At 49.3% G+C, this 13,967-nt stretch overlaps 1 protein-coding gene across 3 annotated transcripts in view; it reads left to right on the top strand.

Moving 5' to 3' along the window:
• The window catches only part of rtkna (rhotekin a), a 303,025-nt gene that overhangs the window by 238,741 nt on the left and 50,317 nt on the right, over positions 1-13,967 (top strand). For all 3 annotated transcript variants that reach the window (XM_085976431.1, XM_085976433.1, XM_085976432.1), the window contains one exon: positions 996-1,161. In XM_085976431.1, the coding sequence (XP_085832557.1) occupies positions 996-1,161 (166 nt within the window). The remainder of the gene's footprint in view (positions 1-995; positions 1,162-13,967) is intronic.

A 13,967-nucleotide genomic window follows, 5' to 3' on the forward strand; every position in this document is an offset into this window, starting at 1 on the left:
TTCTGTGGTGCGAATGTTACCTGCCACTTATCAACCCAAGCCTGAACGTCATCCAGGTAATGTTGCATGCGGGCATGGACTGCTTCATTATCTGAGGAGTTGTGAATGGCGCTGAACACTGTGCAGTCATTAACGAACATCCCCACTTCTGACCTTATGTTGGAGGGAAGGTCATTGATGAAGCAGCTGAAGATGGTTGGGCCTAGGACACTGCCCATGAAACACAAAACATGCAGGCACAGCAAGTAATTAGGAAGGCTAATGGAATGTTGGCCTTTATTGCAAGGGGTATGGAGTATAAAAATAGGGAAGTTTTGATGCAACTTTACAGTGCGCTGGTGAGACCGCACCTGGAGCACTGCGTACAGTTGTGGTCTCCATATTTAAGGAGGGATAAACTTGCATTGGAGGCAGTTCAGAGAAGGTTCACGAGGTTGATTCCAGAGATGAAGGGGTTGTCTTATGAAGAAAGGTTGAGCAGGTTGGGCCGATACTCATTGGAGTTTAGAAGAATGAGAGGGGATCTTATTGAAACATATAAGATTCTGAGAGGGATTGACAGGGTGAATGCTGAGAGGATGTTTCCCCTCGTCAGGGAGTCTAGAACTCGGGGGCAAAGATTCAGAATAAGGGGTCGCCCATTTAAGATGGAGATGAGGAGGAATTTCTTCTCTCAGAGGGCCGTGAATCTTTGGAATTCTTTACCCCAGAGAGCTGTGGAGGCGGAGTCAGTGAATATATTCAAGGCGGTGATTGGCAGACATTACAAGGGAGTCAAGGGGTGTGGGGAGCGAGCAGGAATTGCACGGTGGGAGCCTGATTTAAATATGTTAAAAACAGATATGGGCATATTCGCGACAGACTGGATATGTGTTCCCTAATTTTTAATTTTTATACCCCCTCCACCCCCACTAGACCTCTCCTGCCCCTCAGAGGGGTTTTCATACTGAGGACATCAATTCCCTCTCTGCCAATCAAATTCATGTGTTTTCCAGGAAACCCGAATCAGAGCGACAGAGAAAGACACAAAGAGAAAAACTAACAGCATCTCAATAACCAATCAGTACGCGGGTGAAGAGGTGACTCACACGCTGGTTTCGGAGTCTCGGGAGGAGATGTGCAGATGGATGGAGGCGTTCTGGCAACACTTCTGTGACATGAGTGAGTTTCAAAATAAATTGTGATGCGATGTGCCTTCGTACAGTGAATACCTGATAGACTATACTGTGAACCCCAGTAATCCCCACAGGCTATACTGTGAACCCCAGTAATCCCCACAGGCTATACGGTGAACCCCAGTAATCCCCACAGGCTATACTGTGAACCCCAGTAATCCCCACAGGCTATACTGTGAACCCCAGTAATCCCCACAGGCTATACGGTGAACCCCAGTAATCCCCACAGGCTATACTGTGAACCCCAGAAATCCCCGCAGGCTATACTGTGAACCCCAGTAATCCCCACAGGCTATACTGTGAACCCCAGAACTCCCCACAGGCTATACTGTGAACCCCAGTAATCCCCACAGGCTATACTGTGAACCCCAGAAATCCCCACAGGCTATACTGTGAACCCCAGAAATCCCCACAGGCTATACGGTGAACCCCAGAAATCCCCACAGGCTATACTGTGAACCCCAGAAATCCCCACAGGCTATACTGTGAATCCCAGTAATCCCCACAGGCTATACTGTGAACCCCAGAAATCCCCACAGGCTATGCTGTGAACCCCAGAAATCCCCACAGGCTATACTGTGAACCCCAGAAATCCCCACAGGCTATACGGTGAACCCCAGAAATCCCCACAGGCTATACTGTGAACCCCAGAAATCCCCACAGGCTATACTGTGAATCCCAGTAATCCCCACAGGCTATACTGTGAACCCCAGAAATCCCCACAGGCTATACTGTGAACCCCAGTAATCCCCACAGGCTATACTGTGAACCCCAGAAATCCCCACAGGCTATACTGTGAACCCCAGAAAACCCCACATGCTATACTGTGAACCCCAGAAATCCCCACACGCTATACTGTGAACCCCAGAAATCCCCACAGACTATACTGTGAACCCCAGAAATCCCCACAGGCTATATTGTGAACCCCAGAAATCCCCACATTCTGAGAATACCCCGTGTCTGTCGGTGCATCAAGTGCCATGACAATTTTCTCACCGAGATATTATCTTCTCTGCTTTCCTCCCTCAGCCTTTATACCAAGTGACATCTCATCCTTGGTGATTTTAACCTCCATCTCAATTCATCATGCTCTCTCTCCTCTAAGTTCACTGCCATCCTACCCTCCCTTAATCTCTCCCTTCGCATAAACTCCCTGTTGTGTCTCAAGGGGTTTTATACCCTTACCTATATAACAATTAAGAAGGACTCCGGGGTGGAGAGTTTAGTTAACGGCCATTTTATTTACAATGTGCTTCTTCACTCAATGCACTACATTTCCCATAGTGCATTGCAAATCACCACTACGGTATCCCATGTGGGACAATTCTAATACACATTCAAAATACACAACATATTTCCTCCCCCTTAAAATAGAATGTCCACAAAACAGAATAACTGAAAATGACTATAACTTTGGAAGAGCGGGTAGACTGCCTCTACATTCCGCTAACCCTGGGGGTTATTCTGCCCTATGCACACAGGTTAGCACTAACTCTAACTAAGGCGCTCTGGAGGCTGCCTTTCTCTTTGGGGGTAACGCCTAGTCTCAGGAGCAGGCTCTGGCTGGCTCTCCCGTGACCCTGCAGGCGTGGCTTCCACCCTCGATGGCACAAGAGTGGATGGTGCCACCGTCTCAGGGTCGGACGACCAGTCCCTGCTGGAGCCCCCAGCAGGTCCTTGATCCTCTGTTTCTTGGGTTACCTGTGGCGACTGTTTTGGCAGTAACTGGTCTACATGCCGTCTCCATGTTCGGTCGTCTCCGGTGCGGACTCGGTATGAAACGGGGCCCATCTTTTGAATGACCGTAGCCGGGACCACCGCTCCGGAGTGGTGTAGTTATGCGCGAGGACTTTGCCCCCCCCCACAAAGTGTCGTTCTTTGGACCTCTGAGCTCGTCTGCTGACTTGACCCTGCTGATTGGCGTGCACCACTGCTTCTGTGGACGTTGGTCTCAGCAGGTCAAGGCGTGTCCGTAGCTGCCTTCCCATGAGTAGGTAAGCAGGAGATGCTCCAGTCGTAGCATGAGGCGTGTTTCGGTATTTCAGCAAGAAAGCATTCAGGCGCTGCTTTAGAGGAGCATCACTTCTTGCCGCTTTCAACGTGCGTTTCAGCATTCTGACAAATCTCTCCGCCAATCCATTCGTGGATGGATGATAAGGCGCGGAGAACATGTGCTGGATTCCATTGCTCTTGAGGAACTCCTCCATCTCCTGGGATGTGAACTGTGTTCCATTGTCGGTTACGATCTGCTCCAGCAGACCAAATCGCCCGAACATCTCTCAGAGTCTCGATGGTTTTCTCCGTAGTGGTAGTGGACATTACTGCAACCTCCGGCCATTTGGAATGGGTGTCCACCGCGACCAGGAACATCGCTCCTTCCACTGGTCCCGCGAAGTCCAGATGGATCCGTTGCCACGGTGTCGCCGGCCATTCCCATGGATGCAGTGGCGCTGCCCTTGGCGTATCCCTGGTTGTCTCGGATGATGGGCATGATTTCGCTTCAACTTCAATTTCATGATCCAGACCGGGCCACCAGAAGTAGCTTCGTGCCAGCTCCTTCATCCGGACAATACCACAATGTCCTGAGTGCAGCTCGTTGAGGACATGTTTCCGCAGCTTTGGTGGTATAATCACTCGCATGCCCCAAAGGAGGCATCCTGACGTGACGGACAACTCCTTCCCTCTTGACAGGTAAGGTAGGAGCTCAGGTGGTGCGTCTGACACCCGTGATCCGTCTCCTCGCATCATCCGATCCAGCACCTTGGATAGCGTAGGGGCCACTCTGGTCTCTTTCTTGACCTGCCGGGCCGTGACAGGGGCATTGGTCACCATGTCAAAGTAGAAAATCTTCTGCTCACAGCCTTCAGAGGGCACAGGCAGCGGAAGTCTTGACAATCCGTCCGCATTGCCATATGCTGCTGACCTCTGGTATTTGATGTTGTAATTGTGAGCGCTTAACATCAGCGCCCAGCGCTGCATCCAGCACGCTGCCAGGGAGGGTATTCCTGTGTGTGGACCAAAGATCGATGTCAGAGGACGATGATCCGTCAGCAAGGTGAATTTCCTTCCGACCAAGTAGTGATGGAACTTTTTGATTCCAAAGATGATGCCCAAAGCCTCTTTTTCGATCTGCGGGTATTTCACCTCCGCCTTGCTCAGGGACCTTGACGCGAATGCAATCGGCTTCTCTTCGCCTGAGGGAAGGATGTGGGACACGACCGCGCTGACACCATAAGGCGACGCGTCACAGGCCAGCTGAATCTGCAACGACGGGTCAAAATGCGTCAACACTCTGGGGTCAGTCAAAGCTGCTTTGGCTTTCTTGAATGCAGCTTCGCACTCCTTCGTCCATGCCCAGGCCTTGCCCTGACACAGCAACTCGTAATGGCTTCAACAGTGATACCAACTGTGGAATAAACTTTCCGTAATAGTTCAGGAGACCTAAGAATGACTGCAGCTGGCCGACATTTGTAGGTGCAGGAGCGTCGGCAATGGCTTTCACTTTCGACGGTGCTGTGTGTAGGCTGTCCACGTCGATGACATGGCCTAGGTACTCCACTGATGGCTTGAAAAATTCGCATTTGTCCTTGCGAACGCATAAGCCATATTCTTCAAGTCTTCCCAGTGTCTTCGTCAGGTTCTGCAGATGCTCGTTGTCGTCCTTTCCTGTGACAAGGATATCGTCGAGATAACATTGTACCCCTGGAATGCCGCTTAAGATCTGGTCCATAGCCCGCTGAAACAATGCTGGTGCTGACGTTATACCAAAGGGTAGGCGGCAGTACCTGTAGAGGCCCTTGTGGGTGGTGATGATGAGGTACTTCTGTGAGTCCTCTTCTACATGCATCTGCAAGTAGGCTTGGCATAGATCAATCTTGCTAAACTTCTGACCGCCTGCTAGACCCGCGAAAAGATCTTCAATGATGGGGAGGGGGTACTGTTCAGCTGAGAGCACAGGATTCGCTGTTACTTTGAAATCTCCACATAAGCGAACCGCGCCGTCACTCTTCATCACTGGTACCACGGGCGTGGCCCACTCACTGTGCGAAACCGGCACCAGGACCCCTATCTTGACCAGACGCTCCAGGTCAGCCTCCACCTTTGTTCTGAGGCCATAGGGAACATTCCTGGCCTTCAGGAATCGTGGCTGGCTGTCGGGCTTCACCTTGAGTTTGACCGTAATCCCCTTCATACTCCCCAATTCTCCGTCAAAGACAGCCGTATGCTTTGTCAACACTGCCGCTAGCCCCGCCTCTTCGACTGACACCGCATTCACTTTTTCCCAATCCAGATGAATTTTCTCCAACCATGGCCTGCCCATCAGGGATGGATAGTCACCCTTGACCACGTAAACTGGCAGCATCACGGTTTGTCCATGAAGCTCCACCTTGACCTCCGTCTCACCCAGCATTGGGACTGTTTCCCCAGTGTAGGTCTTTAAGATGAGCTTGGCCGGTGTCAGTGATAGGTGGTTCAGTTTTTCTTTGAATAGCTTCTCTGAAATCAAGGAGACAGCGGCCCCCGTATCCAGCTCCATTTTGACTGGTATTCCCTCTAGTAGTGGAGTGACTCCATAGCCTGATGAGCCTCCATTCACCGTTAACACATGGAGATTCAGCTCCCCATCAGAGTCTGTGTCACTGTCTTCCTGTTCTTGTTTCACCATGTGTAGATTTTTCTTTTTAGAACGCCAGTTGGATGTGTTTCCTTGTTTGTTTTTGTGTGTCTCTGTGTAGGATTGTTTGCTTTGCCCTTTACACACACGTTCAATGTGTCCTTTCTTTTCACATTTCCGACAGGTTAGGTCTTTACACCAGCAGTCAGATGGCTGATGACCTGACCTTCCACATCTGTAACACTCTCTGGCGCCCCTTGAATGCTTATCCGGTGTAGCTGCTACCCTGTGCACTCTGGTTGCAGCCCCCAACAGCTGTGCATCTTTAGCTGCTAACTCCATAGACACAGCGAGCTCCACTGCTGATTTAAGCATCAGTTTGTCAGTCGTGAGCAAGCGCTTCTGTGTTGCTTCACATCTTAATCCACACACAAACCTATCACGGACAGTGTCATTTAGAGTTTCACCAAACTCACAATGCTCAGCTAGCTTCTTTAGCACTGCAGCATATTCGGCTATGGACTCACCCTCTCCTTGGTTTCGTTTGTGAAACCTGAACCTCTCGGCAATCAGCAGCGGCTTGGGTGCGAAATGTGTTTCCAAAACTTCCACAATCTGATCATATGTCTTAGCGCTGGGCTTATCCGGGTGCATCAAACTCCGTAACAAGCCAAATGTTTTTGCTCCGATCACACTGAGGAACGTCGCCACTTTCACGTCATCTTTAATGCCATTTGCGTCACGAAAAATCCGAAACGCTCTGTATAAACATCGCCAATTCCAGTGCAAAGTGATGCTCAAGTCCGTCGTCCTCATCGCCAGTTTTGTTGTGTCTCAAGGGATTTTATACCCTTACCTGTATAACAATTAAGAAGGACTCCGGGGTGGAGAGTTTAGTTAACGGCCATTTTATTTACAATGTGCTTCTTCACTCAATGCACAACATTTCCCATAGTGCATTGCAAATCACCACTACGGTATCCCATGTGGGACAATTCTAATACACATTCAAAATACACAACACTCCCCTACCCAGATTCACCGCCATCCCCTTGACCTTGCCATCTCACATGGCCTCTCTAATTGAATTTTTGGATGAAGTAACAGGGAGGATCGATGAAGGGAATGCAGTGGATGTTGTCTACATGGAGTTTCGGAAGGCATTTGGCAAAGTGCCACATAGAAGGCTGGTTAACAAAATTGAGGCTCATGGAATAGGTGGGTCAGTGGAAGCTGGGAAAAGGAGTTGGCTTTAGGACAGAAAACAGCGCGTTGTGGTAAATGGCTGTTTTTCAGACTGGAGGATGGTAGACCGTGGTGTTCCCCAAGGTTCAGTGCTGGGGCCACTGCTTTTTTTTTTATATATATAAATGTCTTCTTAGGCAGTCCCTCGGAACCGAGGATGACTTGCTTCCACATTAAAAATGAGTTCTCAGGTGACTTATTAGTCCAATGCGGGACCTACAGTCGCTATCACAGGTGGGGCAGATGGTGGTTGAAGGGGCAGGTGGGTGGGGTGCTTGGGTTGACGTGCACTCCTTGCGCTGCCTGCGCTTGGCTTCCACTTGCTCCCGGCGAAGAGACTCGAGGTGTTCGGCGCCTTCCCGGATGCTTCTCCTCCACTTTGTGCGGTCTTGGGCCAGGGATTCCCAGGTGTCGGTGGGGATGTTACACTTTTTCAAGGAGGCTTTGAGGGTGTCCTTGAAGCATTTTCTCTGCCCACCTAGGGCTCTCTTGCCGTGCCGGAGCTCCGAGTAGAGCGCTTGTTTTGGGGGTCTCGTATCGGGCATGCGGACAATGTGACCCGTCCATCGGAGCTGATCGAGCGTGGTCAAAGCTTCGATGCTGGGGATGTTGGCCTGAGCGAGAACACTGACATTGGTGCACCTATCCTGCCAATGGATTTGCAGGATCTTGTGGAGGCAGCGTTGGTGGTACCTCTCCAGTACTTTGAGGTGCCTGCCGTACATGGTCCATGTGTCTGAGGCACACAGCAGGGTGGATATCACTGCTGCTCTGTAGACCATGAGCTTAGTGGACATTGGAATACAGAGTAGAATTTCTAAATTTGCCGATGACACCAAACTTGGGGGTGTGGCAAACAGTGAGGATGATACGAATCGATTGCAACAGGACTTAGAAAGGCTAGCAGAATGGGCAGACAAGTGGCAGATGGAATTTAATACAGAGAAATGTGAGGTGATGCATTTTGGCAGAAGGAACAGGGAGAGGCAATACACACTTAATGGCACAGTTTTAAAGAGTGTGCAGGGACAGAGGGACCTGGGAGTTAATGTGCATAGGTCCCTGAAGGTGGCAGGACATATTGAGAGAGTGGTTAGCAGAGCATATGGGGGGGGAAATTAAGTATCGCCCCGTTTGGGGCGCAATTATTGGCTGGGCGCAAAGTTTAGACTGCAAGAAGATAGCAATAAATTGGTCAGGTGGGCAGAACAGTGGCAAATGGAGTTCAATCCGGAGAAGTGTGAGATAATGCATTTGGGGAGGGCTAACAAGGAAAGGGAATACACATTAAATGGTAGGACACTGAGTAGTGTAGAGGAACAAAGGGACCTTGGAGTGCATGTTCACAGATCCCTGAACATAGAAACATAGAAGATAGGAGCAGGAGTAGGCCATTCGGCCCCTCGAGCCTGCTCTGCCATTCAATGAGATCATGGATGATCATCCAAACTCAGTAACCTGCTCCTGCCTTCTCCTCATATCCCTTGATCCCTTTAGCCTTAAGAAATATATCTAACTCCTTCTTGAATATATTTAATGAATTGGCCTCTACTGCCTTCTGTGGTAGAGAATTCCACAGGTTCACCACTCTCTGGGTGAAGAAATACCTCCTCATCTCTGTCCTAAATGGCTTACCCTTTATCCTTAGACTGTGACCCCTGGTTCTGGACTCCCCGACCATCGGCAACATGCCTCCTGCATCTAGTCTGTCCAGTCCTGTCAGAATTTTATAAGTTTCAATGAGATCCCCTCTCATTCTTCTAAACTTCAGCGAGTATAAGCCCAATCGACCCAATCTCTCCTCATACGTCATTCCTGCCATCCCAGGTATCAGCCTGGTGAATCTTCGCTGAACTCCCTCCATGGCAAGAACATCCTTCCTCAGATAAGGTGACCAAAACTGCACACAATACTCAAGGTGCGGTCTCACCAAGGCCCTGTACAACTGCAGCAAGACATCCTTGTTCCTGTACTCAAACCCTCTCGCTACGAAGGACAACATACCATTTGCCTTCTTAACCGCCTGCTGCACCTGCATGCTTACCATCAGCAACTGGTGCACAAGGACACCCAGGTCTCGTTGCACTTCCCCTTCTCCCAATCTATTGCCATTCAGATAATAATCTGCCTTCCTGTTTTTGACACCAAAGTGGATAACCTCGCATTTATCCACGTTATATTGCATCTGCCATGCTTCTGCCCAATCACCCAACCTGTCCAAATCATACTGGAGTTCCTCGGCATTCTCCTCACAGCACACACGCCCACCCAGCTTTGTGTCGTCTGCAAACTTGGAGCTATTACATCTAGTTCCCTCGTCTAGATCATTAATATATATTGTGAATAGCTGGGGTCCAAGGACCGATCCCTGCGGTACCCCACTAGTCACTGCCTGCCACTCGGAAAAAGAGCCGTTTATTCCAACTCTTTGCTTTCTGTCTGCCAACCAGTTCTCTATCGAAGTCAATACCTTGCCCCCAATCCCATGTGCCTTAACTTTACACGCTAATCTCTTATGCGGGACCTTATCGAAAGCCTTTTGAAAGTCCAAATACACCACATCCACTGGTTCTCCCTTATCTATTTTACCAGTTACATCCTCAAAAAATTCCACTGGATTAGTCAAGCACGATTTACCTTTTGTAAATCCATGTTGACTTTCTCCGATCCTGTCACTGTTTTCCAAGTGCTCTGCTATTAAATCTTTTATAATGGACTCTTGCATTTTCCCCACCACCGATGTCAGGCTTACCGGTCTGTAATTCCCCGTTTTCTCCCTACCACCTTTTTTGAATAGTGGGGTAACATTAGCTACCCTCCAATCCATGGGTACTGTTCCAGAGTCTATCGAATTTTGGAAGATGACCAGCAATGCATCTACTATTTCTAGGGCCACTTCCTTAATTACCCTAAGATGTAGATTATCAGGCCCTGGGGATTTATCGGCCTTCAATCCTATCAATTTCCCTAACACCATTTCCCTACAAATACTGATTTCTATCAGTTCCTCCCTTTCATTAGACCCTATGTTCTAACTCAGAGCGCTGGCGAAGCTCATGTGATGTCATAGAGTCATAGAGTTATACAGCACGGATAGAGGCCCTTCGGCCCATCGTGTCCGCGCCGGCCATCAAGCCCTGTCTGATCTAATCCCATATTCCATCATTTGGTCCGTAGCCTTGTATGCTATGGCATTTCAAGTGCTCATCCAAATGCTTCTTAAATGTTAGAAGTCACACAACACCAGGTTATAGTCCAACGGCTTTATTTGAAATCACAAGCTTTCGGAGCGCTGCTCCTTCTTCAGGTGAAGTGGAGAAATGCATAAAGACACAGCTTATATAGTCAGAGAATCATGTCAGATGTTTACAGGTAACCTTTCCAACTGCCATTTATCACACCTCGGCAGAGAGATAATCACAGCAGTCAAAGGTGTGAATGGTGTCCAAACAGGTCAGTCAGGGAAACATTACATCAAAGAACAATGAGGTGGGGTCACAAGGGGTCAAATATTGCAGATGCTGGGGTCTGTATGAAAAACAAAAAAACAGACAAAAAACAGAGTACCCTTCGTCGTCCAGTACTTCCCCGGAGCAGAGAAACTACGCCATGTTCTTCGCAGCCTGCAACATGTCATCGATGACGACGAACACCTCGCTAAGGCCATCCCCACGCCTCCACTACTCGCTTTCAAACAGCCGCCTAACCTCAAACAGACCATCGTTCGCAGCAAATTACCCAGCTTTCAGGAGAACAGCGACCACGACACCACACAACCCTGCCACAGCAACCTCTGCAAGACATGCCAGATCATCAACACAGATACCATCATCACACGTGAGGACACCACCCACCAGGTACATGGTACATACTCATGTGACTCGGCCAACGTTGTCTACCTCATACGTTGCAGGAAAGGATGCCCCGGAGCATGGTACATCGGCGAGACCATGCAGACACTGCGACAACAGATGAACGGACACCGCGCAACAATCACCAGGCAGGAGTGTTCCCTCCCAGTCGGGGAACACTTCAGCAGTCAAGGACATTCAGCCTCCGATCTTCGGGTAAGCATTCTCCAAGGTGGCCTTCGAGACACACGACAACGCAAAATCGTCGAGCAGAAACTGATAGCCAAGTTCCGCACCCATGAGGACGGCCTCAACCGAGATCTTGGGTTCATGTCACGCTACATGTAACCCCACCTGATGCAGGGTCATCCAGACTCGAGTCGACATTGGCTTGTTCTCCCTACACAGATGCGGCCGGACCTGCTGTGATTTCCAGCCAAAAAAAAAATGTTTTTTGTCTGTTTTTTTGTTTTTCATACAGACCCCAGCATCTGCAATATTTGACCCCTTGTGACCCCACCTCATTGTTCTTTGATGTAATGTTTCCCTGACTGACCTGTTTGGACACCATTCACACCTTTGACTGCTGTGATTATCTCTCTGCCGAGGTGTGATAAATGGCAGTTGGAAAGGTTACCTGTAAACATCTGACATGATTCTCTGACTATATAAGCTGTGTCTTTATGCATTTCTCCACTTCACCTGAAGAAGGAGCAGCGCTCCAAAAGCTTGTGATTTCAAATAAAGCTGTTGGACTATAACCTGGTGTTGTGTGACTTCTTACATTTGTCCACCCCAGTCCAACTCCGGCATCTCCACACCATTCTTAAATGTTGTGAGGGTTCCTGCCTCCACAACCCTTTCAGGCAGTGAGTTCCAGACTCCAACCACCCTCTGGGTGAAAAAGTTCTTCCTCAAATCCCCTCTAAACCTCCCGCCCTTTACCTTGAATCTATGCCCCCTAGTTATTGACCCCTCTACTAAGGGAAAAAGCTCCTCAGCATCCATCCTATCTATGCCCCTCATAATTTTGTACACCTTAATCATGTCCCCCCTCAGCCTCCTCTGCTCCAAGGAAAACAAACCCAATCTGCCCAGTCTCTCTTCATAGCTGAAGCGCTCCAGCCCCGGTAACATCCTGGTGAACCTCCTCTGCACCCTCTCCAACGCGATCACATCCTTCCTGTAGTGTGGCGACCAGAACTGCACACAGCATTCCAGCTGTGGCCTAACCAGTGTTTTATACAGTTCCATCATAACCTCCTTGCTCTTATATTCAATGCCTCGGCTAATGAAGGCAAGTATCCCATATGCCTTTTTTACCACCTTATCCACCTGTTCCGCCGCCTTCAGGGATCTGTGTACTTGCACACCCAGATCCCTCTGACCCTCCGTCTTGCCTAGGGTCTTACCATTCATTGTGTATTCCCTTGCCTTGTTAGTCCCCCCAAAGTGCATCACCTCGCACTTTTCCGGGTTAAATTCCATTTGCCACTGTTCCGCCCATCTGACCAACCCATCTATATCGTCCTGCAGACTGAGGCTCCCCTCCTCGCTATTTACCACCCTACCAATTTTTGTATCATCCGCGAACTTACTGATCATACCTTTTACATTCATATCCAAGTCATTAATGTAGACCACAAACAGCAAGGGACCCAGCACCGATCCCTGTGGTACCCCACTGGCCACAGGCTTCCAGTCACAAAAACAACCTTCGACCATCACCCTCTGCCTTCTGTCACTAAGCCAGTTTTGTATCCAATGTGCCAAGGCACCCTGGATTCCATGGGCTCTTACCTTCTTGACCAGTCTCCTCTGCGGGACTTTATCGAAGGCCTTACTGAAATCCATATATACCACATCCACTGCATTACCCTCATCCACACACCTAGTCACCCCCTCAAAAAATTCAATCAAATTAGTCAGACATGATCTTCCCTTGACAAAGCCATGTTGACTATCCCTGATTAATCCTTGCCTCTCCAAGTGGAGACTAATTTTGTCCCTCAGAATTTTTTCCAATAATTTTCCCACCACTGATGTTAGGCTCACTGGCCTGTAGTTCCCCGGTTTTTCCCTACTTCCCTTCTTGAATAATGGTACTACATTAGCGGTTCTCCAGTCCTCTGGCACATGTCAGTCAGCAATGAAACACAGCCACACTGGCGCCGGCCAGTTCTTAAAGGGGAGGGTTGATCTTGCTCTCCATCCACATCCTGCTCATTGCAGCCTTGAATCTCGGCCTGGAGAGACCTGTACATCAAATCTGCTGGGAAGAACAATGGAGAGGACCCAGGGAAAGAGCTCAGAGTGCAGCCCCCACAGTCTCTTCTAAATCGATGCAAGGAAGGTCAAATCAAAATAAACCTGCAAAGTGCTGCTCAGTACCCAAAACTCCTTCACACAGTGTTGAATCTCTCCAGAAGTCTCTCTCTCTCTCTCTCTCAGAATGCGTGGAGGAAAAATGTCGCCGACAAAAAAAGGCAGGAAGCGGTCACCTTTAAATAGCGCTCCCCCAGTCCCTTCCTGACTGCAAAACGCTCCCCTCAACCTGTCGTTGCTAGCAGCAGGCGGTAAGGCAGGGGGCGCCACTCAGTATCCGGTCCGGGGTGTAACCGGGGCATTGCATGCTCAACTGACGTCACGATCTGTGGGTGCAGGAGATCGTGGCGGTAGTGTTTAGTGCCACAAGCAAAATGTCTGGTCAATTTCGCGAGCGGCGCAAACATCACCGCGCCCGGACGCTAGTTGCTTTGCGATCCATTAGTGCCCTCTTAGGAGGCTAACTGGAGGCGCAAAGCAACTTAATTTTTCCCGCATGGGATCTTGGGCTTCATAAATAGAGGTATTGAGTACAAAATTAGAGAAGTTATGCTGAACCTTTCTAAAGCACTGGTTAGGTCACAACTGGAGTATTGCGTCCAGTTCTGGTCACCACACTTTAGGAAGGATGTGAAGGCCCTTGAGAGGGTGCAGAGGAGACTTACCAGAATGGTTCCGGGGATGGGGGATCTTAGCTCCAAGGACAGGTTGGAGAAGCTGGATTTGTTTTCATTAGAGCACAGGAGGTTGAGGGGT

The sequence above is a fragment of the Somniosus microcephalus genome, chromosome 2 (assembly GCF_052327205.1).
Source record: "Somniosus microcephalus isolate GS21.2 chromosome 2, FLI_Smic_1.0, whole genome shotgun sequence".
In the NCBI taxonomy this organism is placed as follows: domain Eukaryota; kingdom Metazoa; phylum Chordata; class Chondrichthyes; order Squaliformes; family Somniosidae; genus Somniosus; species Somniosus microcephalus.